Consider the following 23,375-nt stretch of genomic DNA (forward strand, 5'->3'; position numbering starts at 1 on the left):
TTGTTTCATCATTATTCATTTGCTCTGATCTTTATGTTCATTTTTGCAGAGTACTTCTGCTCAAAGTCTGATGTTTGCCAACCATCCTGAGATGCCAGGAAGACCCTTTTTCTTAGTCATGGACTTCATGTATTCCCCTAAGCGGAGTTAAGAATGCTTCTTAAGAATAACGTAATCCTGATATAAGCCTATTTTTAATTTAGCCAATGGCAGCAGAGGAAAGCTTGATTCTATGATGGATGCCCTAAAATACAATGACAAACCACCTCACTGAACGTGTTGCCCACACCTGTCCTCGGTTATCTCATAAAATTGTCTCTTTTTTGATCCCAAGAGGGTCTTTAACTGGTACAAATCCATTATCTAGAAAATAAAAACTTGAGAGGGCAGCCAGTCCTGAAAATGACAGGGTTTACATCCTATTACCTGCAGCGCAGTAGTGATAATATTAAATCTGATCATTGCAATTCAACAGAGGAGCTAAGATACTGGCCAGAATTACCACTTTACAGAACAAAGGTAAAATAAATCAACAGCAGCCCATACACAGGCTTTCTCTGTGGTGGCCCCTACCCTGTGGAATGGCCTGCCTGATGAAGTCAGGAGAGCCCCCACTCTCCTGACTTTCTGCAAACCATGCAAAACTGAATTATTCAAAAAGGCTTTTTACTCAGATAGGAGGGCTATATTGCAGGGAGGGGATCTCAGTTGATCCGCTAATGAGTTAAGAACCATAGACTTTACCACTATGTTGTATTGGATTCCTGCTAATGTTATGTCTTTGTGAACTGGTATCTATTTACCCTATGACATTGTTTATGGAAACGTTCTTGATATTAACTGAACTAATCTCACACTGTGTAATCCGCCTTGAGTCTCCGTGAGAAAGGCAGACTATAAACTAATAAATAAATGAATAAATTTAGGTAGTACTTGCTGACTTCCAGAATGAGAAAACTTCCTGCAAAAGCACAGGAAAACGCATGACATTAAAAAGCAAGCATATGACTAATTTCAACTCAGAGTCCTTAACCAAACAGGTAAGTCTATTTCACAGCAGTTGATACATTTGCCCTTTTATGAGCAAGCATTCATCAATGAAAACAGTATATGGTCACACCAGGCTTACCATTTGCCTGTGGGCGCTGGGCAAACAGCAGGGAGCAATTTCACAAATAGAGCAATATTGCTCCCTGCCCTCAAAGTACTCCTGCTTGTTGCCAGCCAATTGATTAGGCAATTGTCACTCAGGATCTAGTAAATCTAGTCAATTAGCCATGATAAATTCTCACCTCCAGCCAAACCAGACTGGGTATCCCTTGTCATGGAAGAATACAGAAGGAAGGGTTTCATCTCAGGAAAATCTGTCACTTATGGAGATGAACCACAATTGACAGACATCCAGGCTAAAACACATCTAATTTCTCCCAGATTAACGGTTTCACATCCTGCAGGGGAAATTAGGAATCCCTCTGAGTTTGTCTGCAGTAGAAGAGCAAGATTTGATTCCAGTAACACTTTAAAGATCAACAACATTCTGAGACTCAAATGCCATTCATCAGATGAAGCTGATGATGGGAGCTTTACTCCATTCTTGTTGGTCTTTAAGACTCCAATCTTGCTCCTCTGATGTGAGGATTGCTTGAATATTGGCTACTGCATTCTGGTGGGCTTCTGCAGTCTCAGAACCCAGAATGGCCAGGAACTTCTATACATGTGGAAGGGGGGAGATAGAGAAGCAGCTGTTCTCCCTTTGTGTGTACGTGCGCACATGCTGTGCATGACAGCCAGAGAGCAATCTTTTATGCATACACCTAACTGCTAGTACCAGATGGGGTAGGAAAAGCAAATGCCAAGTAACTGCAGTTTCCAAGTAAGTTTAGCAATCTTTCAGTATTAATTTTCTGTATTATCTGCACCATAATTTTTGTAACCTGTATAATCTTTATTATTCTGCCTGAGTCCTCACGCCTCATTTTGTCACATAATAAATCAATCTTACTTGTAAAAGTAGACAGAAGGGGTTGGTTGGGTGCTTTGGGCCCTTCCGAGAAAACTTGTACCAGAGTGGTGGCAGCCTACAGATAGCTTCCCTGGGCCCCAGCAGCTGTGACAAGGGCAATGCATCTTTAGGGCTTCCTTTCACTCCCACAACCAAAAGTTCACAATGAGACCCCCCCCCCACTCACCCTCTGCCAAGTCACTGGACTTTGGGAAGAAGCCAATTATTATTTGGCCCAGAATTAAGTAGAAGAATGAATATTTGGGGAGTACAGCTGAATGAAGCACCATCTTTATTCTAGCTGTTCCTTTTATTCTTTACACTTCCTATGACTCAGCAAGTTAGGTGATCAAAAGGCAGGTAAGTGAAGAGGGAAGAGGAAAATATATTCGGATAAAAGATAATTATGAGCAGAAGAAATAATACAACTGATAGAATAAATGTTATGGGTTAACAATAATCTTGATTTATTCAAAGTAAAACACAAACTCAGATAAGAAACCTTGGAGTAATAGAAGATTCTTCATGTGATCTCCGTCTAGCTTAATGATGTAAATTTGGGGTTTTCGTGACCCGCATTTGGAATGCTTTTCACGGCAACATTTACAGCACAATCCTAGGCATGTCTACTCAGAAATAAGTCCAAATTAAGTATGCATGGGATTTCAGCCCTAAACAAATTATTTCAGTACATCTGGTCAACTTTGCATACACTTTTAAACAAATATTTTGTTTTCCAGCACAGTGGAAGTAAAATTCAGTGGAAAGAGAACACATCTAGATCCTATGAAGCCTATATATATTTGGAAAAATACAACTGTTTGGGTCCATTGTAAAAGTCTGTATTTACTTTCTATTACCAGAGCAGATCTAATATATATCACCATAATTTTAGGGTTAATTGCCTAATTTCCCAATTCCTATTAAACACAAAGAAAGCCGAAGAAGGAGAAAATAAAAATAAGAACAGAGGTCTCACCCTGAAGAACGGTGATCAGGTTTATTTCTTTCAGTACGATCTAGAAAAGAAAAAGCATAAAAAACTAATCATGTTAACTGGTTTATACTTAAGGGATGCTAAAATTACACTGTCACAGCACATTTTAAAAATAAGATTATTCAAAAGCAAAAGCTAGATTCTCCTATTTAGAAGATTTTGTTTGCCCTCTTTCAAGGGATAAGCTTGCTGAAGAAAAAAGTTAGCACTTTGAAAAACATTTTTGTATGTGATTATTGATGTAACTCTGTTAAAAAAATGAAGAGACTTTTGTTTTGCAAAGAAAGTGTGAGAGCAAAGGAAAGCCAAACCGCTGGATTACTCAGTACATAAAAATCATTCCATGAATCACAGCTGGCAGCTTCTTCTGGAAGGATGGGAGGAGTAGTTGGTTGTTGCAACAATTTCTGTCAACACACCAGGAGGACTGTAATTTGACTCTGCCACTAACTGACAGCCTTCTTTGGACTTATAGGCATCCAAGCCCTTTCATGCTCTTAAAAACATCTTTATTCAGGAAAGTCTTTTAGTAATGTAAGGTATAAGATTAATATATTGATTAACTACATGGCACAGGTTGAGATCCTTCAGATTTATTGCTACTACAGTAATACTCTTCAACAAAACAAACATCTTTGCAGTTTTAAAAATCCATACTTTTAAAAAAAATGAGAATGTCATTGAAATAGAAGTGATTCACAATGACTAAACAAATTTTTTCTCAAAATGTAGCAAGGATGTAGTTTTTCTATAGGAAGTTTCTTCAAAGTGCATGAAAATCCACAAAGACTAATAGAGAGCTAGATAACATTATATTTTGTTCAAAATATAATATTTATCTATTTATAGAAAGTAGTACTTCCTAGCTTCCTTGTAGTTATAAATATAATTTATATTTTATATATAAAATATATATCAACCAGCATCGTATCTGTATTCAAACAGACCTTCCGAAAGGACTTTGAACTTCAATGAAAAATATCTTGTCCCATTTCACAAATTTGATTTGTACTTGGAATTCACTATCATGCATTTGAGCATTAATGCACTGATTGACAACACCCACCCACAGAATACATCCATCTAAGTTACTATAATGAAGAGCTAAAATACTAGTCTTTGAACAATAGATTCATATTGCTATTTAGTCTTTGTGTGTTGCTTAACAGTATTATTATAACCCAATTATTCCCTAGCAATGAATACATTTTCAGTTCATAAAGGTTAACTTTGCATCTATAATATGTAACAACATGATACTTCAGCTTTTATCTCTGGAGTGAGCTTTGTACTGCAGTTCTTCAAACCTAAAATCATTGTGGAACAGCAACATAACTTTTCAAGCTATAACCACAAAAGCTTCTCGACACATAAGAAAAAACTTCTTCTTAGTCACCTTACCTGAAACTACAGATGTTTTCTCTTTGTTTGCTTCCTATTTGATACTGGGATTAAAGTTTCTTGGCTTGTCACATAGGCATGTAACAGCAATGAACAAAGAGGAGTTTCCAAGTTGTACAACATCAGAAGCGAGCAAGAGCAATCTCAGAATATGTAAACAGCATCCAAGCGCTTCCCTCCTAGGCCTGTTTCTGATTGGCAGCTGCATCGTGGCCAGTCTGAGAAGTGGAATGCTGTCATTCAGGAAGTTAGTGCTATTCCTTTTTCCCTTCCATTCTTTGTTTAAACAGGAAATGGTTCAGCTAGAGTTGCACAATTCACTGCTTAAAAAAGAAAAAGAATAGCACCAAACACGCAACTGTATAAAAGCTTTTAGAGAAAGCAGCACTTTTTTTTTAGACCAAAAACTTTAAAATTGCATAATATATATGGGTTGATATAGGGCAATGCGTATTAGTTTTCCTTAAGTTCAGTGGTGACACACAAGAAAAATCTTACTTTTACAGGAGATCCACTTATTCAGATCTCCAGCTCCATACAGCAGAATGATTCACTGAGATGTAAGGTGTATAGTTATTTTGCTCCCAAGATGCAACACATGTATATAAATACATTTGTACGTGCCGTCATTTTGCAACCAACTTATGGCAATCACAGCAAGGGGCTTTCAAGGCAAGTGAGAAGCAGAGGGGATTTGCCATTGCCTTCCTCTACATAGCTTCCTTGGAGGTCTCCCATCTGAATATCAAGCCTGCTTAGCTTCCAAGATCTGATGAGATCAGGCTATCCCATGCTACCTTCTCTCCCACATATATAAATAGAGGTCTGGAAAAAGTCACACACATATAAAATTGTGATACTGACATGTAAGAATCTGAAATATTTTCCTGAAAAGCAAGTATCTTTTTAGACCAATTAGTACAGTGGCACCAAACACTTTGCTCAGAGCGTTACAGGCACAAAATTACACTTGATTCCATTCTGCAGGGCATATGAAAAGCTCTATGACTTTGGAAAACTCTGGGGACAAGCAGAACCAAGCAGAAGAGTAGCCAAGCCCTTCCAGGCTGTCCAGCTTATCTGCAGGAGTGTCACAATCTTCAGGGAATGCCTGTGGGCCTGGTTATAGCAGTGAGTCAGGCCTACAATTCTGCCTGCTTTTCCAGCCCTGACTGTGCCTGTTCCATACCGCAGCGGACTGGAAGCAAATCACCTTAAGATGCAGGGAATATCATACATTCAGTACAAGGACAAACAGTACCTGTGGCATTATTTCAAGCAATTCAAAGTAAAGCTGCTTTTTTGGGAAGAGGGGCAACTGTAATTTCTCCTGAATACATACAATTAGATCAAATCATTCAAATTTAGGATTTATGGAAAAAAGTGTACAAAGTTCATTAAGCTTGAAACTTCTACATACATTTATTTTGTTGTATATACCTATGTATTTTGTTGTATATTCCAGGACAGTATATGATGAAAACTATAATCATAGAATCATAGGGTTGGAAGGGACTTCTACGGTCATCTAGTCCAACCCCCAACATGATGTTTTATGTTCAACTCAATAGACTCAGTAGAAATTTGATCATAGTCAAGACTTACTCAGTTAGCAAGCAGCAAACTAAATCTCTACCACTAGTACCTAACTCTGCTATTACAGGAAAAAAAATAAACCCAGAGGGGTTGTCACATTACAGAGAGAAGTGTACAACACTTTAAATAAATACTTAAATTTATTGCAGCATAAACTCTCATGAGCCAAAACCCACTTTGTAGGTTGTAGATTTAAATTTAATTTAAATTTGTAGATTTAAAATCAAAAGCTACACACGGCAGAAGGGCAGGGAAGAGGAGGGTGGTTATGTCAGAAAAAGCCCAGAAGGCTAAGTTTCTCAGAAAAAGGTCTATAAAACTGTATCACAGACACACATTAAAACAAGATCCAGTCAAAAGAATAAGTGTGTTCAGGCCATACAATGATGAACTGGCAAAATAAAATGAATTTGAATCAAAACAAGTAAGGAGGAACAACTACTTCTGTAACGTGAACCACCCCAAGTCCCCATTAATGTAAGTCTGATAGTATTTATTTGTTTTATTTATTTATACTCTGCCTTTCTCACCAGTGGGAACCCAAAGCAGCTCATATTGTTCTCCTCCATTTTATCTTCACAACCAACGCATGATGTAGGTTAAACTAAGAGTTATATGACTAGCTCAAGTTTACTCAGCAAGCTTCCATCAATTCCCCAACTCTGCACCTTCTCACCAGAGTTCTTCTTTGAAACTCTAATACAGCAATATTTAAATTTCTTATTGAAAATCCAGAGAAATTGAATTGCTCCTCCACTGGTTTCAGAGTGATACCATTTGCATTTATTCCCATTTATTCTCTTTTTCAAGTAGATTGAAAGAGTGGCCAATGTTAGATTACAGATATGTGTTATGTGTTAGAGGTGTGTTATGTACAATCTCCAATCTGATACGGAATAACAAAGTAATGCAGGGGATGCTACAAAGGGTGAAACTAAGCTGCTCCATAGTGTACTCCTAAGAAAAATTACACACTTCTAAACCCATTCACTTCAATGAATGGGTAACCCTGTTTAGGATTGCAGAGCCAGCAACTCCATGGAAGAGTGTTAAATTCTGTTGAAATAGATGACTGGACAACCACATCCACTGCATATCATTCACAGTTCTCTGAGTGATTAAAATTATTGTGTCAACAATTTTCAGTGCCTTCATTTTCCCTTGTACATTTAAATCATTTAGCAGTACAACTCTGTGAAGAGCTTAACCCTTCTAAGTACATAGAACTCAATGGGTTTAGAAGGATGTAACTTTACTTAAGACTGAACTGCAAAGGACGTACATGCTTGTGACCCCTTACAAACTGCCACCCACTATATAGCTCACTCTTCAGGTTTTGGGCTTCACAAGCAGTTCAGGGCAATCATAATTAGCCACCTGTCTAGGCTTCATTTATCAGGTAAAAAGCCCTAGCCCTAATACACACAGGGTCCCCTCTCTCCTCTTCACAGATGTTCCACCAGTTCAATTAATTCACTACCTCTCACCCAGGGCTGTTGGAGTAAGGGAACTCAATATTTTCATATATGCTGCCACCATTTAGTTCCTTAGACACATTGGTCATGACCAGAATGATTAGTGTTTGTGTGTGTGTTGTATCCCTAAGCCAACAACTTCTAGCTAGCCATTGTTAAACAGAGAAAAAGTAAAATTTTATTTACAAGTTTAACAGAAGAGGAATGAGTTAGTTAGACACAGGGATACATTGTTCCTAATGTGAACTTCTAATCCCAAACTCTTATAACGGTGAATGCTTATAATATAATAGTTGTCAGCAGTAGCTGACTATACAGGCTGTTTCTCCTACAAGCTTAACATTCTTCTCCCGCTCTAACTAACTGTCCTAATGAAATTCAACTGCCACCAGCCCCAACGTTCTATCAGCTCTCATTACCTGTTCATTAGGAGAAGTTGGAACTTAACCTGTTAGTCACAATACTATATTGTTTTTGAATTTTTCTGAGTATTGTTCCAATAAAGCTTTGAATGTGTTTGACTATAACATTAAACTACTCTTGATTCTTTCCCCTAACTAAATAGTTCAGTTCAAACATTTGTTGCTATTGACATATTAAATTAACATTAGATACTTTTTAGTTTGTTCACTAAATACAAGTCAAAATTAACATGCTAAATCAGTTCACGCTTATTTAGAGCACTGTATAATTTTCTGTAAAGGTGTGGGTTTTGTTCTTTAAAGCCCTACATGGGACCTAGGTTTCTGAAGGACAGTCTATTCCCGTATGTTCCTCCCAGGAATTAAGAGAGGCCCTCCTGGCTGTCCCGTCAACCAGAATAGCTTGTCTGGTGGGTAAATGGGAGGGGGCATTCCCATCAACCAGAGAAGTTTGTCCATTGGGTATATGAGGGGGGGGGGTCCTCCTATCAACCAGAGAAGGTCTTCTGGTGAGTACATGAAAGGGGGTCTTTTTGGTGGCAGTGCTATAATTATGGAACAAGCTCCCCAAGCAAGGGTGTCTAGCCGCCTCAGTGTTAATTTTCAGGCGACAGTTAAAGACAGCTTTATTTAGGATTAGAGATGGGCATGATCAGCATTACAATAGAAAAATACCCATGATAATGGCGTTTGCGCGATTGGGACCCAGCGGATTGGTGCCGTCCATGGCGACCGATCCAGCATTCGGGGGGGGGGTCATTGGGGCTTGATTCAGGCCATCAGGATCTGATCGGGGATGCAGACAATCAGGCGCCAGTAATCTATTCCCGGGGCAACGGAGCCAGGGGAATGCCTGAGCTGTGTTTGCCCTCCTTCTGTCGCCCTGGAAACCCGAATGGAAGCCCAGCTTTCCTTGATCAGCAGGGCTTCCTTCCAACCACAGAGCAGCAACACACTCACCACCAGTTGGGAGAAGAGACCCAGGGGAGGGAGGGGGAAGGGGGTGTTCTGTAGCCGTGGGCACTCCAAACGTTTTTTGCTTTTTTAAAAAATGGGACTTTGTAGGAGGAATGGCTGTTTTTCTGTCTGTCACTCTCTGTTTTTAACCTGCTTTTAAAACACTGTATTTTGTGGGGAAACCTCATTCATGGCTCTGTGTGTGTGTTTAAAATATGCTTTTGGAAGACTGGCTGCTTGCTTTTAAAATTGGGTGGGGAGGAATGGAGGATTCTGTCCCTGTTTTTTTTTAAAAGCTGGCTGAAACATGTTGATGGGGTCTCTCTCTCTCTCTCTATTTGGAGAGGTAGGGACGGGTTAAAAACTCCCCCCCCCTCTGCTCTAAGTGTGTGTGTGTGTGTGTGTGTGTGTACGTCCCCTTCCCGTGCCCACCGGGCCCGGCGGTCGCCACCACCACCCACCTTCCCACATAGCTGGGAACAGCGGGGAGCCCCTCTGCTTTGGCCTCCCCGATCCGATCCACAGATCGGAAACGGGAGATGATCGGTGTGGATCGGTGATTTGGGGTCGCTGCCGGAGTGGATCCACGATCAGCTTGATCGGTAATTTTTTTTGGATCGTGCCCACCTCTGTTTAGGATTACATTTGATAGTTTTTAGTTTTAGTGATTTAAAATGCTGTTTTAATATATTTTTATTATTTAATGTATTTTTTTATTATTGTAAGCCACTTTGAGTGCTTTGAAGTAGAAAGGCAGTTAATAAATATTTAAAATAAATTTTAAAAATTGGAATCTAATTTTTCTAGAAAATCTGTATCACCGGTACAGGCTCATAGTTACTTTACTTGCAACTAAAATTAACTAAATAAGGCACTGAACAGATATTTCTATTTGGCCATAATGCAGTCTGGCAAATTATGGAAATTGACAAATAAGAAATTGCAAGGTGATATAAAAATAAATACTAAAAGGATTCCACATGAATATTTATTGTAATCAATTGCAAACATCATATGATTCATCTAAACATTTCATCCTCAGCCTAGAATGTATAATTTTTAGGAACCCTTTCACATAGAGGAAAAAAAGCTAGAGTAAAGCCATGTTGGACACTAGATGTTCACTAGCAGGGTTTTTTTCAAACCTTAATCTGAACAGCATGGACAGGATTAGTTACTTGGCAACCTTACACAAAGCCTCTCCTGAAGGGAACTTTATAGCACACATCTTTAAAGCCTTTGCTACCATGCTGGGATGGGATGTAAAAGGTACTTTAACCAGATTTTGCCTGTTTCCATGTTTGCAAACTCTTTTCAGATATAAGAATTGTACGCTCCACAGGCCGCAGTGGCCTGATTCACTTATCACCTGAGACAGATTTCTTTCCAAGAACTGCAAAAACGTAAGGCTCTTGCCTAAACGTGCTGAAAAAACTGATTATGGCTAAATAGAATACCTTTTGGCACTGCTTCAGCAAATCTGCATGGGATTTTAAAAAAAAGAAATTATGTGCTTATTAAAGAAATCCAATATTTTACAAGCCCAAGGCGTACATGCCCTGCCTTCAATCTTTTTCTCTCACTACAGACAAGGAGAGCTAGAAGCAAATCACTTCAAGGGAATATATGCCACAACCTTCTTTTGAGGAATCACTATTTCACATAGTTCCAGTGTAGTATTCTACCATAAGCCTCCGGTGCGGAACTTACCCGCGCTGGCGTTTGCGGGGCCGCAAAGCAGGAGAGGAAGGCAGGACAGCTTTCTTGCCGGCCCAGCCCAGGCGCGCGGCTCCGGAGGAGGCTGAGCTGGGTAGTTTGAAAAGCCCAGCCAGCCAATCGGGGACGCCGCCAGGGAGCCAATGGGGAGAAGGTAGTCAACCGACCTGAAAGGGGAAGTTTTCCCTCAGGTCCTCCCCAAAGGCTTATAGGGCTGGGCCGGCTTCCGTAGTTCAGTCGGCTTCGGAGCAGCGATCCCCGCCCACCCTCCGCTTAAGGACAGTTAGGGGTTAATGTAATAGTGAGGACAAAATTAGTTCGGTATGACGTATGTATGAGCATTGAAATTAAACTTTTGTTAGCGTTAATTGTCACAACTTATTGTTGGCGGTTTGAGCGTGGGGCACCGATCCCATTGGGAAAAACAGTGCCGGCCGGCACTGTGTTCCCATGGATGGGGATCCCCATAAGGGATCTTGGACCAGGCTTGGCAGTGGTAAGCCCAGCTCGGGAGGCTGACAGACCAGGCCTGTGTTCAGGTGACGGGGGAGCCACGCAGAGGCTACCGCCCAGTGTGACTCCCTTAACTGTCATCCCGTGGTTTTCCCCCTGCAGCGGGTCGGCTGAAGGGGTGAGGGGTCATCGCCTGGCAGGTGGGTCAGCCGATGCTGGGATCCGTGCCCTTACGCAGCCATGATTCTATAACCAATAAAGTTGTGGCCAATTTTCTCCAAAAGAAGCGTCAGCGTGTTTTTTCCTGCCTGGTGAATTCCTGCGGTTCAGGCTGGTCCCGCAAACCAACAACATGGAGAGTCCTTATGCAGACAAACTTTGGAATCTAGGTCAAACAGTTCAAGAACATTCAGTCCTTTCATATGCTTTGAAAGCATATATTTTATGCTAGTTTGAAAATCTGCAACATGTATATGATACAACCTGTGCTAAACAATGGGTTGAATCCATGAAGCTTTCTTTCTGGTATAAAAGGAAGAGGTCCCCTTTGACCACTAAAAAAGGTTCTGCTGGGAGTCATGGGACTTGAATGCACAAAAACCATGAGAGATGAAGGCTGTAGTAAGGAGAGGAACTGGACAAGATTGAGTGACAAAGCTGGATCCAACCCCATATCTTGAATAACCTGTAATATCACAAAAATGAAAATCCCCACATCAAATCTCTCAATCATGGTATAGATGAAGCCTGTACCATTTCTTTGATTTCCGTATTTTCCTCATTTCTTTGATTTCCGTATCATGCAAGTGTTCTGTAGAACAACTGAGATATTAAATTGAACTAACAAGCATCAAAACACACTCTCTCCTGCGTCTTCTTTCTCATCACTATCACAGTCACATCAGTCTTGCAAGGACAGCCTGACCCCCCTGCCAACAACCTCGAAGTACAGTGCTTGTGCTCTTTTTCATTGTACTTTTCATACCAGGTCGCAGGGCACTGCATGCTCCACTGTGAGAGTACTGCACTATGGTTCTCCCTTCTAGAAAGAGAAGCATAGCCAGTCTGATTCTTTCAGCTGCCTATCCTATGTTTAAAATGTTGGCTCTGACAGTAGGAATAGCACAGCAGCAGGTGGGCAAGCTGCTGTGCTACTGCTATTGTCTGTCCCAGCCCATTACACTCACAAAGGCAGGCAAAGAATAAACTGTGGGGGAGTGAGCAGTTACAGCTCTCATTGCAGAGTGCACAGATCATCAAGATGCCATGTTTGGGGGCAAAAAATAATGATAAAAAACAAGTCATGCTTGAGATGGAAAGTAAATAAATAAATAAGCGACGGGAATGTAGCAGACAAGAAAGTTGGAAACTGGAAATTTTCTCTGCTTGGAAAAGATTCACAGCCAAAAAGATACCTGTGTGGACAGAGGCTGGTGCTACAGCATGGCTGCAGTTGCTGTTGAGTCACAAGTTTGCCCATAGGGAGCAAGGGGGTAATACAGAGGCCGTGATGGTAGGAGGTGGCTAGATGACTACAAATTGGACAGAAGCTACCTGGTTTATTTTGAATATATTGCCACAGTGTGCAGGCATTAAGTTTCCTCTCATTTGGCTGTATGAATCTGTCAGAAACAAACCTGTTTGTTTGAGATGGGCAAAAGCCATGTTCAGGGATCATTTCGTAGAAAAAGAGCGGGAGGAACTCATTAGCATAACTCATTAGCATATGCCACACCTCTTGCCATCCCCGGAAGTGTGTCATTAGTATAACTGATTTGCATATGCCACACCCCCTGACATCACCTATCCTGGCTGTTTTGGACCCAATCATGGCCATTCAGGGCCGAAATTGGGCCCAAAATGGCAAAAAGGGGCTGAAAATGGCTGAAAAGGGACCCAAAATGGTCCAGATCGGGCCACTGATGAGCGAGAGAGTGATCCACCACCCATCAGAGGCCCGATCCATGCCATTTTGGCCCCAATCCAGGCCGAAATAGGCCCCAAATGGCCAAGAGTCAGGTGGGCAGGGCCACCTGACATGTGTCCTCTTTGGGGAACTGCTGGAACTGCATTCCTGTGCATTCCCCCTCGAAATGAGCCCTGGCCATGGTTATGCAGTCCCAGCTTCCTTTTCCCTTCATGCTCCTGGAGCATGACTAAAGATTTCCTGATTGCCTACATTCAATAGAACACCTGAACAAATTGGGGTTTAGATCTTCCAAACCAGGAACTTTATTCATTTGGAATATTTCCAGCTGCTCAATTACATGTTCATATTGCTGTGTTTTTAAAATTACAGTTTTTAATCAATATTTAATGTTTTTAGTTTTTATTTTGTTTTTTAAGTTGACTGAGCCAGGTTCCTTGGAGAAGCAGCGTAAACATTTTCTAAATAAAGAAATATGCTGCTTTTCCAGAAATCCAGCTTGAGCTGGCTTACAAAGTAAAATGTAATAAAAGCATAATACTCCATAAAAGGCCGATCAAAACCTTGAGTTCAGGTAGCAATTTTCCCAAGGCCAGTTTGGCTAGGGATCCTGATGGAGTTTTGCCATCTTCTGGGTCACTGTTTGGGGGGGGGAGGTATTTGGGAGTTTCCTGCATTTTGTAGGGGGTTGGACTAGATGACTCTAGGGGAGCCCTTCCAACCCTGTGATTCTATGATTCTAAGAACATGGTAACTCTTCTATTGGCCAGCTTCTCTGAAACAACCACACTTTCCCAGCAGAAATCACAGAAGCTCCTTAGAAAAAAAACCGTTTATCCTTCACAGGTTCTCTTTCTGTGTCTCTCTTCCTCCCAAGAATGAACCAGTTAGGTCTCACCCAAACCCCATTTTCATAAAACTTCTCAAAGAGTCTCCCCAGAAATCACTTTCTACTAAAGGCAGTGTTCCTAAGCTTGGACCCACAATGCTGGTCATGTTTTATAAACAAAATATTCTCTAGTTCTTACATAATGATCCTTGGAACTTCCACTGGCACCTTTGTGACTAGGTATGATGGCAGTAGATGTGTTTGTTCAACTATATCACCAGGGCTTTCTTTCAGCTGGAACGCAGTGGAATGGAGTTCCGGAACCTCTTGAAAATGGTCACATGGCTGGTGGCCCCGCCCCCTGATCTCCAGATGGAGGGGAGCTTAGAATGCCCTCCGCACTGCAGTGCGGAGGGCAATCTAAACTTCTCTCTGTCTGGAGATCAGGGGGCGGGGCCACCAGCCATGTGACCATTTTCTCCAAGGGCAACCCACTGAGTTCCACCACCAATTTTCCCAGAAAAAAAGCCCTGTATATCACCATCCGATATAAAGCAGAAGATGGAAGATGTTGCACAGTATTTAATCCACTTCTCCATGCTGTTTAATTCTCTGCAGTAACTTCTGGAGCATTTTCCTCCTTAACCAAGCTACAATGCTGGAAGAGAGCTTGACTGAGAAGAAAAAATGTGTCTGCAGGGAAGCCCTCGCACAGGGACCCTTTCCTCTAAACAAGGATCTCTCCCCCCACCCCCAATCCCCATTTTATATGTGATTGGAGCAGACCAGGCTTAAACAATCATCCTAGACTTGTACTTAAATATCACATTTCATTTATAGCTAAGAAATCGCCTGTGAAGAGCTGACTGCAGCCATTATATTTAATTTGTACTAACAATAAAATTTCTAGTACTGGAACTTATCTCTAACCATTACTAATGACCAGGGTTAAGTTCTTGAGGGCTTATTAAGTATAAGATCTCACATATGCAACTGTTCTTCACACAACACAATTAACTTATAAAATTTTCCACTATAAAATCAGTGATGGCCACTAGCATAAATAGGGCTATAATAGCTTAAATTAAGGACTATATAGTTCTTACAAGACAGGTCAATCAGTATCATCCGCCATGACTGATAAAGGGAATCAGCAGTACACCTCTGAATAGTGAATACTTGGGACACAGAACATTGTTGGCACAACTCCTATTTGCATGTCCCCACCCCTCTAAACTCTTCCAAGCGCCAACCCTAGAAGCAAATAGTACATGGAACAGGTGAGTAAGCGTAAGAAGTCAATGGGTGATCCAAGAGTTCTGGGTGGCATACAATTTGTGATAGCCCATATTCAACTTTGTGAAAGTAACAATTCCCATTTAGAGTAGATGCAATTGCAGCTCCTCATCCACTTATTTAAAATATTCGTAGCTCACCTTAGAATCAAAAGCACAACTAGCTGCAGGGACACAAAACATAAGAGTTCATTAACAAAATAGGAACAAGCAGATTAAAAACACACAGCTAAATCTGATGAAACAGTTCACCCATTTGCCCATCTTCCTAAACATAGCCACCCTTTGCACCCATCCTGACAGACCACTCCAGAAGATTTAACCTACCATAGAGAAAGACTGTGACCTAACTATTGCCATACAAACTGTCCTAAAACAGTGTGCTACAAAGTGAAGGCTATCTGAAGAATGTAGCTGGCTATCAGAGTATACTAGGAAATGTGGTTTAATAGAGATGAGGAAGGGCTTTAAAGGTAGTAACCAACATTTTGAATTGGCCCTAGAAGCAAATAGGTAACAAGTACAATTGACGTAGCACTGAAGTTAAATGTTTTGAGTCCTGACAGGAATCTTGGTCCACATTTTGTCCCAACTGAAGCTTCCAACATGTCTTCAAAGGTAGTCCCACATAAAGTAGTCAAATCTAGATGTTATAGTAGTGCTCATCCCCAAGTGCTCAATTTGAAGAAAGCTACCAAGGAAAATTAACTTGATTTTGGTCTGGTAGATCAACACCAGGAAAACATCCAACATCACTTCCGTCTCATCTAGATAAAGCCCACATGACCATAGCCTCAAGAAACTGGACCAGGACTTCTGCATCTGCCTCCAGAAGTTTAGATAAAGAGATACAGGTGACCCATTCCAAACTTCCTGATGATCTCAGCCAAAGCTTTAACCTTTATGTTAAACAGCACTGGAGCGTGAATGGGCTCTTTGGGCCCCCTATACATTAGGTCCCAACTAGCTGATACCCCCTGTCCTATGGAAACTCTTTGTTTCCTGCCAGCAAGAAAAGGATGAAAGCAATAGAAATAGATTGTAGTCAATCCACCAAAATATTATGATCAGGCCAAAAGCTGTTCACAAATCTAACGGTATCATCATCAATAGATTGCTTTTATCTATTATATATACAGAGAAAAGGAAGCAAGGGACACAATAAGGTAAATGAATCATAAGGAATGTGAATAAAACCCACCAAAAATATAAATGGGATACTCTTCAGTGACCTCTGAAGCTTTTGGAGATTCTATAGTCTTATAGACTGATATAATCTTGTAGTACAATAATATGACTTTTAAAAAAAAAAAAAAACTTTCACCATTTGCCAGTAGCCCTTGTCTTCAGAATCTTTGTTTCTTTTGCCACTAATGGACTTGAACCTTTTCCAAAAGCCTCTTGCCCGCTTAAAAGAAAACATCATACAAATCCTTCGTCAGACAATCAGAGCTTAGAGTGCAGCAAGAGAGTTGGTAAATTAGGAGGCATTAAAAATAATGGTGTACAGACAACAACTTGGAAGCGTCATCAGGAAGCTGAGTGCAGTATCTGCATTTTGTATACTCTGAACCTATGAAGCTGAGTCAGACCACTGTCCATCAAGCTAAGTAGTGCATATTTTGACTGCCAGGAACTGTCCAAGGTCTCGGACTGAGGTATTTTCAGACCAGATTTACCCCACCCACAGTCTCAGCATTCCTGAAAAACATTACCTCATACCTCAACAGCAAATAAACAACATTGATGTTTAAAACATACCGAATGTCTATCTGATTCTAAGATCCTGGACATACCAGCGGCTGAGCCTGGGACCTTCTACATGGTTTACCAATGAGCTTGGCCTCTCCCATGCTACCAACTGCTAAACCAGTAATACTGGTGGAAAACACGGCAGAATAAAGAAGACACTATATTCATTCTGAATTTTAATTTTAAGCAATTTTGAGATTTTCCATTATATGTTCATTTCTTCATAAACTCTACAATACAGGGAAAGGACAGAACATTGGATGGGTGGGTTTAAAACAACAAGATATATTGACAAATGCTGTTCCCACTCAAATTAATAAAGAGCAAGCAGAAGAATTTATTGGACTGTGCCCTTCAATCTTATTCCACCCACAATTTCAGGATTGCTGCAATTTTTCCACTAAATACATCAGCAGAAAAACAACAAACAATACTGACCTTTGAAACTTAGCTTATATCTAATGGAATTCAATTGACTCTTCAATTAAATGAAAGGAGAAAGCTGGCTCCAACAAGACCCATTGTTGACTATTTGTTTCATGTTCAAGCAGCCACTAAAGACTCCCGAGAATGCTAGCAGAGATCACTACTGTCAGGAAACTGTTTAACCTGGGCATGCTTTTCAAAGCATGTGTGTTCTGAACAGTGGTATAATACTTCCTATTGTACCCACTTATCCTATTTCATCCAGCTCTAGGTTTTACATTTTGACTATCTAGCAAAAGTTGGAAGTGCTGAGTGAACTGATCACTCGTTTTGATTTGACATTGTTTTGAACCAGCTTTTCTTTGTAACTTCTTCCTTCCTGTCTGTTTTGTATATAAATTGGGCCTGATGTATTTAGATGCCTATGTATATGATCAAGTGAGCACTAACTCATGAAAACTTATGATGGAATACATTTTGTTAAGGTTTTGAGGTGCTACTAGACACCTGTTTAATAAAACACAAAACAAACATTCCGTAAGACTCATTTAATCAGTTGCATGGGAGCAGCTTCAATGCGGTCACTTCCTACCATAGCTCTAATATATAGCAAATGGCCACATGGGATTGTTGACTGACATGATTGTTTACGAGTGGAACACAGTATGGGAAATAATCATATCAATTGCATACAACTACTTTGTGTGAATTGCTGGAATCACTTGAGAAGAAGTCATTCTGAAGTTGTTCAAATATTGTGCCAACACAGTTCTGATGGAAGTGGTAAATAATCTTAGAATATGGTAACATGGGAAAAAAACCTTGGGAAACAGGGGTCTCTGTTTACAGATAAACATAAAATCAGTAAGCAATCGCAAAAACAAACTGCCATTACACCAATTCAAATTCTGCAACAGTTTGCAGAATTTCTAAAATATTACATTATAAACAGAAAAAGTAACAATAGTCCATCATTTCTTTTTAAAAAATGTAACTGAATTTAGTTGGTTTATCTACTTGGTTTTTAAGGTGCTATTGGACCCAAATCTTGTTTTTCTACTATAAACCAACATGGCTACCCACTTGAAAAAGAATTTCTTATGTTTCTTAAGTATAACACACACCATGTATCTGGAAGTAATTTATTTTCTACTCTTCATAATCATATATTTATCTGCTATGGAAAAATAAAATAAACTGTGCAGAGTATTGTATTAATGCTAAGTCAATGTCAGCTTTTTGTTGACCATTAAAGGTTTTTTTAGTTATAATGGAAAATATAGCGAAAAATGTATTATAATATGTATTATAGTGAAATATAGTGAAAAATGTATTAGAAACTGTACCTGACACATTTTACTTTCAAGAAATTCCACTGATTGGAATGGAATTTACAGTCACACACATTTATCTAACATTAAAGATATTTAACAGTTTGAAAAATTGTTCTGTCAGTACAACAGAGTCTAGGAAATGAAAAGGAAACACCTTTTTACAGACAGAGTGAGAAAACAGAGAGAGGAAACTAGTATGCAAAACAAGGTGCTGGAAAGCTTAGTAAAACCATAACTGCAGAGATTATTTTCCACACGGAGAAATAAAACAAGTCCAGTAAAAATATTGATCTTTTAAAAAGATGTTGCATAGGCCCATAATGCATAATTATTTTTACAGCCTATCATTCCTTGTCAGATTTTGCAAGATGAACTCCCCCACCTCCTAACTAGCTCCAATTAACAAGATAGTTTCTTACACCTAATGGATTTATAAAAAGCATTTACTTTGAGTCTGTGAAATCACTCCTCAGTAATGCTATTCCTGAAGTGGAATGGAACATGCTGTTCAGCAGCCAAATGGGAACCAAATTTGTCCATAATGCAAAAACAGAAGGATGGAATAAGAAACATGGTAGATTTTTAAGACTGAAGAACTATGTACCATTTTCTGCAAACCGCTGATGAAAGTGGGAGGGAAGAGCAAATAACACTATCATACTGAGCTTAAAAGAGCCTATTTCTCAGATATTATCCTCTCACATCATACCATGTGATATACATGTTTAAAACAGCCCTGCAGTAGTATAGTATAGAAAGTATAGTAGTATAGTATAGAAAGAACAGAAGCTAAAGAGCTTGTAGTCTGTTAGCCATGGCTAAGACCTAGGATTCAATATTGCAACAATCACTCTATTTATTTATTTATTTATTTATTAGATTTTTAGTCCGCCCTCCCCGCCAGGAAGGCTCAGGGCGGAGTACAACATTTCAATTTACATAAATAATAGTTAAAAACAGATAAAACACTATACAAATGACATTAAAACAACTTTATACAATACAGCTTTTCTTCAGATGGCAACAATAAAATACTGCTTTTCAAGCCCTGGCTCATATGTAGGGCGGTGGACTTTAGTGTGGCCAGTGGGGGCCCAACCTAGCCTTCACTATATGCCTGGCAGAACATCTCTGTCTTACAGGCCCGGCGGAAAGATAACAAATCCCACCAGGCCCTGGTTTCCTCAGACAGAGTTCCAGCAGGTGGGTGCCAGGACCAAAAAGGCCCTAGCGCTGGTCGAGGCCAGGCCTCCCTTGGGCCAGGGACCACCAACAGTTGTTTATTTGTAGCAACTATCAGACTATTGCATTACTTTCCTAGGCATAACTAAAAACCACAGAAGGGCTCCTCTGGAATCAAAAGAGCTACCAACTAACACAAACTACTACTAACCCGAGGTAAAACAAATATACCTTACACATTCATAATGGAATTAAAATATTTATAATTTATATTTTCTTGAAAAGTGCAGTGTGCTAAAGTGCTATACGAAGAATATAAAGGTAGAGAATATACAAATCTAATCCAACATCCGATATATCATTTCCAATAGATCAATAAATAACGTATCAAATATCATACAATAAATAACATACATACAAAAAAAAGCTTTTGACTATGTGGATCACGAAAAGCTATGGATGGTTCTAAAAGAAATGGGTGTCCTTCAACATCTGATTGTTTTAATGCACAACCTGTACTCTGAGTAAGAGGCTAATTTTACAACAGAATACAGGGAAATAGAATGGTTTCCAATTGGCAAAGTTATTAGAAAAGGATGTATTTTCTCTCCCTACAATATGTCACATCTATATGCAGAATATATACAGAGAACTGGATTCGATTTAGCTTGAGATAGAGCAAAAATTGGTAGAAAGGAACATTAACAATTTGAGATATGCAGATGACACCACATTACCACTGGGCACTACCAACTTTCTAAAAACACTTGGTGGGCACCAGGAAAGATGTTGGCGGGTGCCACAGTGCCCACAGACACCTCTTTGGGAATCCCTGCAATAAAAGAAGCTATGGCCTTTAGTTGACCCATGTTGTTTTAAAGGTCATTAATTCATAATAAAACATTTTGGAGGTAATTAATTTGAAGTTATCATCATAAATTGTACGTGACTTGATGGCATAAACACATACACGCAAAGCTTCAAGTGGTCTTGGAGAAGACAAATCATCTAGACCCATTTCAATTGAGATTTGGGCCTGGATTTTGGGATACAAATGGCCTTGGTTGCCCTAACTGATGACCTGCACTAAGAGAATGATGGAGGAGTGCGTCCCTGTTGATTCTCCTGAACCTCTTGACAGCTTTCAATGCAATCTGTCATGGTATCCTTCTGGAGAGGCTTATTGGCTTAGGAGTAATGCGAACTGTGCTTCAGTTGTTCTGCTCTTGTTTAACTGGCTGATTCCACAGTAGTGCTGGGGGACTGCTATTCGGCCATGGGGCATTCATGTTGTAGGATCCCAGAGGGATCCATCTTGTCTGCCGTGCCAGACCTCACCAAGACTCCAAATGCTCTTCTTGGAACTTCCCCAGGCAAACCTTCAAAAGAGGACCATTTGGATCTAAGACAAACAGACACCAACAAGCCCGAGGGGACAGACATGGATATATGAATGACACTCAGCTTTGTTTCTCCTTTACAGTTAAGCTGGGTGGGACTGTAGAAGTCCTGAATAAAGTATCTGGAGAAAGTAATGTGATGGCTGAGGGCCAATAAACTGAAAGTCATTCCAAACAAGAACTACTGACCTACTTTTGGTCAATGAAAAAGCTGCTTGAGGATGGAGGAGTCAGCTTATCCTGGAGCGCATTGTACTCCCCCTGTAGGAACAGATTGATAGTTTGGGGGTGCTGCAGGATCCTGACCTATAGCTGGAGGCTCAGGTCTCCTCCATGGTTCATAATGCCTTTTATCAGACTTGGCTAATATGTCAGCTATGGCTGGTCCTTGAAAAATGTGACCTAACCACGGTTATGCACGCTCTAATCACAACCAGGTTACATTACTGTAATGAGCTCTGAGTGGGGCTGCCTTTGGAAAATGCCCAGAAATTTCAGTCCAAAAACGTGGCAGCCAGACTATTATTGGGGGAGGATAGAGGGATCATATCACTCCTGTGCTCAAAGATCTGCACTGGCTGCCCATCTGTTTCTGAGACCATTTGGCTGGTTCTCATCTATAAAGCCGTAAACATTTCAGGGTCAGGGTATTTGAATGACCACTTCTTCTAATACTAACTAGCCCACCAACTTAGATTTACTCAAAAGCCCTGCTCTCTGTAACCCGCTTGCAGAGGTAAGATGGACAGACATAGCTTTTCAGCGGTAGTACTTCACCTGTGGAATGCCCTCTACCTTAAAACTCACCTGATGTGTTCCTACTCTCAATTAGGCACCTGACCAAAATATTTATTTTTATCAAAGCTTTTAATGAGGAGTTTGACCTTTTAAATTATTTTTGCTATTTGCTTCTAGCCTAAGTACTGTTATAAGGATGGGGTTTCATGTTTCTGGGTTTTTATTGGCTGGCTTTGTAATGTGTGTGAATTTTAATTATTTTATCTTATTTGATGAGCTATCTAAGCATATCTCTGAAAAAGCACTATATGTTTTAATTAAATATATAAAATAAACACATTAATCAAACTGCAGTTAAACTCCAGTGTAGTACAACATCAGTGCACTGGTTATTAGAAGGCCACAAACTGGGATTCTTAACCAGAGTTACATCCTAGTTTATGAACCCTGGTGTGTTGGTTGATTTATCCAGCATGTTACCACCACCATACAGGCATAGAGCGGCAACTGTAAAGAAGCAAAAACAAAATCCTTGCCACTGTTGTTATAGTTTGCTGTCACTAGCAGTAGATAAGATATGAGCAAATCAGCTGCACTAATGATGGTTAGTGTGATAAACTGCAATTTAAACTAACCATGGTTAACCATGACATCTGATTGCAGCCAGATAATAACAGTATGTAGGTAACTAAACTACTTTCAATCATATATTTGTAACAGGGGTTAGGTCTTTACTTTGTTTTCAAGAACAACTTTATCCCTTTTTAAAAGCTTAAATCACATTTTTCTAAATCACATTTTGTTTCAATTTCTGTAGTTATTTAAGAAAATACAACTTTTAACAGTTCCATTTGTCCCCTGGTACAAATGTCACACCAGACAAGAACTTGTCTGTAAAAATAAAAACTGACTTTATGCTTAGCAATGTTGGTTTTTTTCCAAGGACAAGCAGCCACAGATAACAGCAAAAGAGCCTCTGTTAAAATCCTTAATTTATTCTAAGAGTGCTTGGTCTATAGCCAGTTGACTTCAATGGAGTATTCCTGACTTGCTTCCTTGGACTTCGGAGAATCTTTTTGCTCAGACATAATCAGGTATTCAAGCTTATGTATAGTTACATAGTACTACACAGAACTGTGAATCATAAAATCAAAGAAGTGGAAGGAATAAAAGAGAATTTAAATCAGTCCTTCCTTTAACCAGAAGGTTATATACCCACCAGTCATTTACAAAATCAACCTGTGCATACCTGAGCACAGAGTGCTGCAAGGAAAGAAAACATGTACTGTAAAGATAGCTGCTGAGCAGTGATGACTATAGATTGTACAGTTTACCAATTTATCATAATCTTTTGATTGCATTATATACCTATAGGGCTGCCTGTTTTCACCACTGCTAGAGAACAAGTCCACATGACTTAAAGAAGACAACCAAAGCACATGATGCAGGTAAAGCAAAACACAAATCAAAATG

General features: G+C 39.9%; 1 protein-coding gene across 7 annotated transcripts in view; it reads right to left on the minus strand.

Moving 5' to 3' along the window:
• SH3D19 (SH3 domain containing 19) overlaps positions 1-23,375 on the minus strand; it is a 90,811-nt gene that overhangs the window by 57,324 nt on the left and 10,112 nt on the right. For all 7 annotated transcript variants that reach the window (XR_008597737.1, XR_008597738.1, XM_054989991.1 and 4 more), the window contains exon 2: positions 2,982-3,021. Coding sequence is in view for 4 of the 7 variants with exons in the window: in XM_054989991.1 (XP_054845966.1) it covers positions 2,982-3,021 (40 nt within the window). In the remaining 3 variants the exon portion in view is untranslated. The remainder of the gene's footprint in view (positions 1-2,981; positions 3,022-23,375) is intronic.

Source organism: Eublepharis macularius, chromosome 10, assembly GCF_028583425.1.
Source record: "Eublepharis macularius isolate TG4126 chromosome 10, MPM_Emac_v1.0, whole genome shotgun sequence".
In the NCBI taxonomy this organism is placed as follows: domain Eukaryota; kingdom Metazoa; phylum Chordata; class Lepidosauria; order Squamata; family Eublepharidae; genus Eublepharis; species Eublepharis macularius.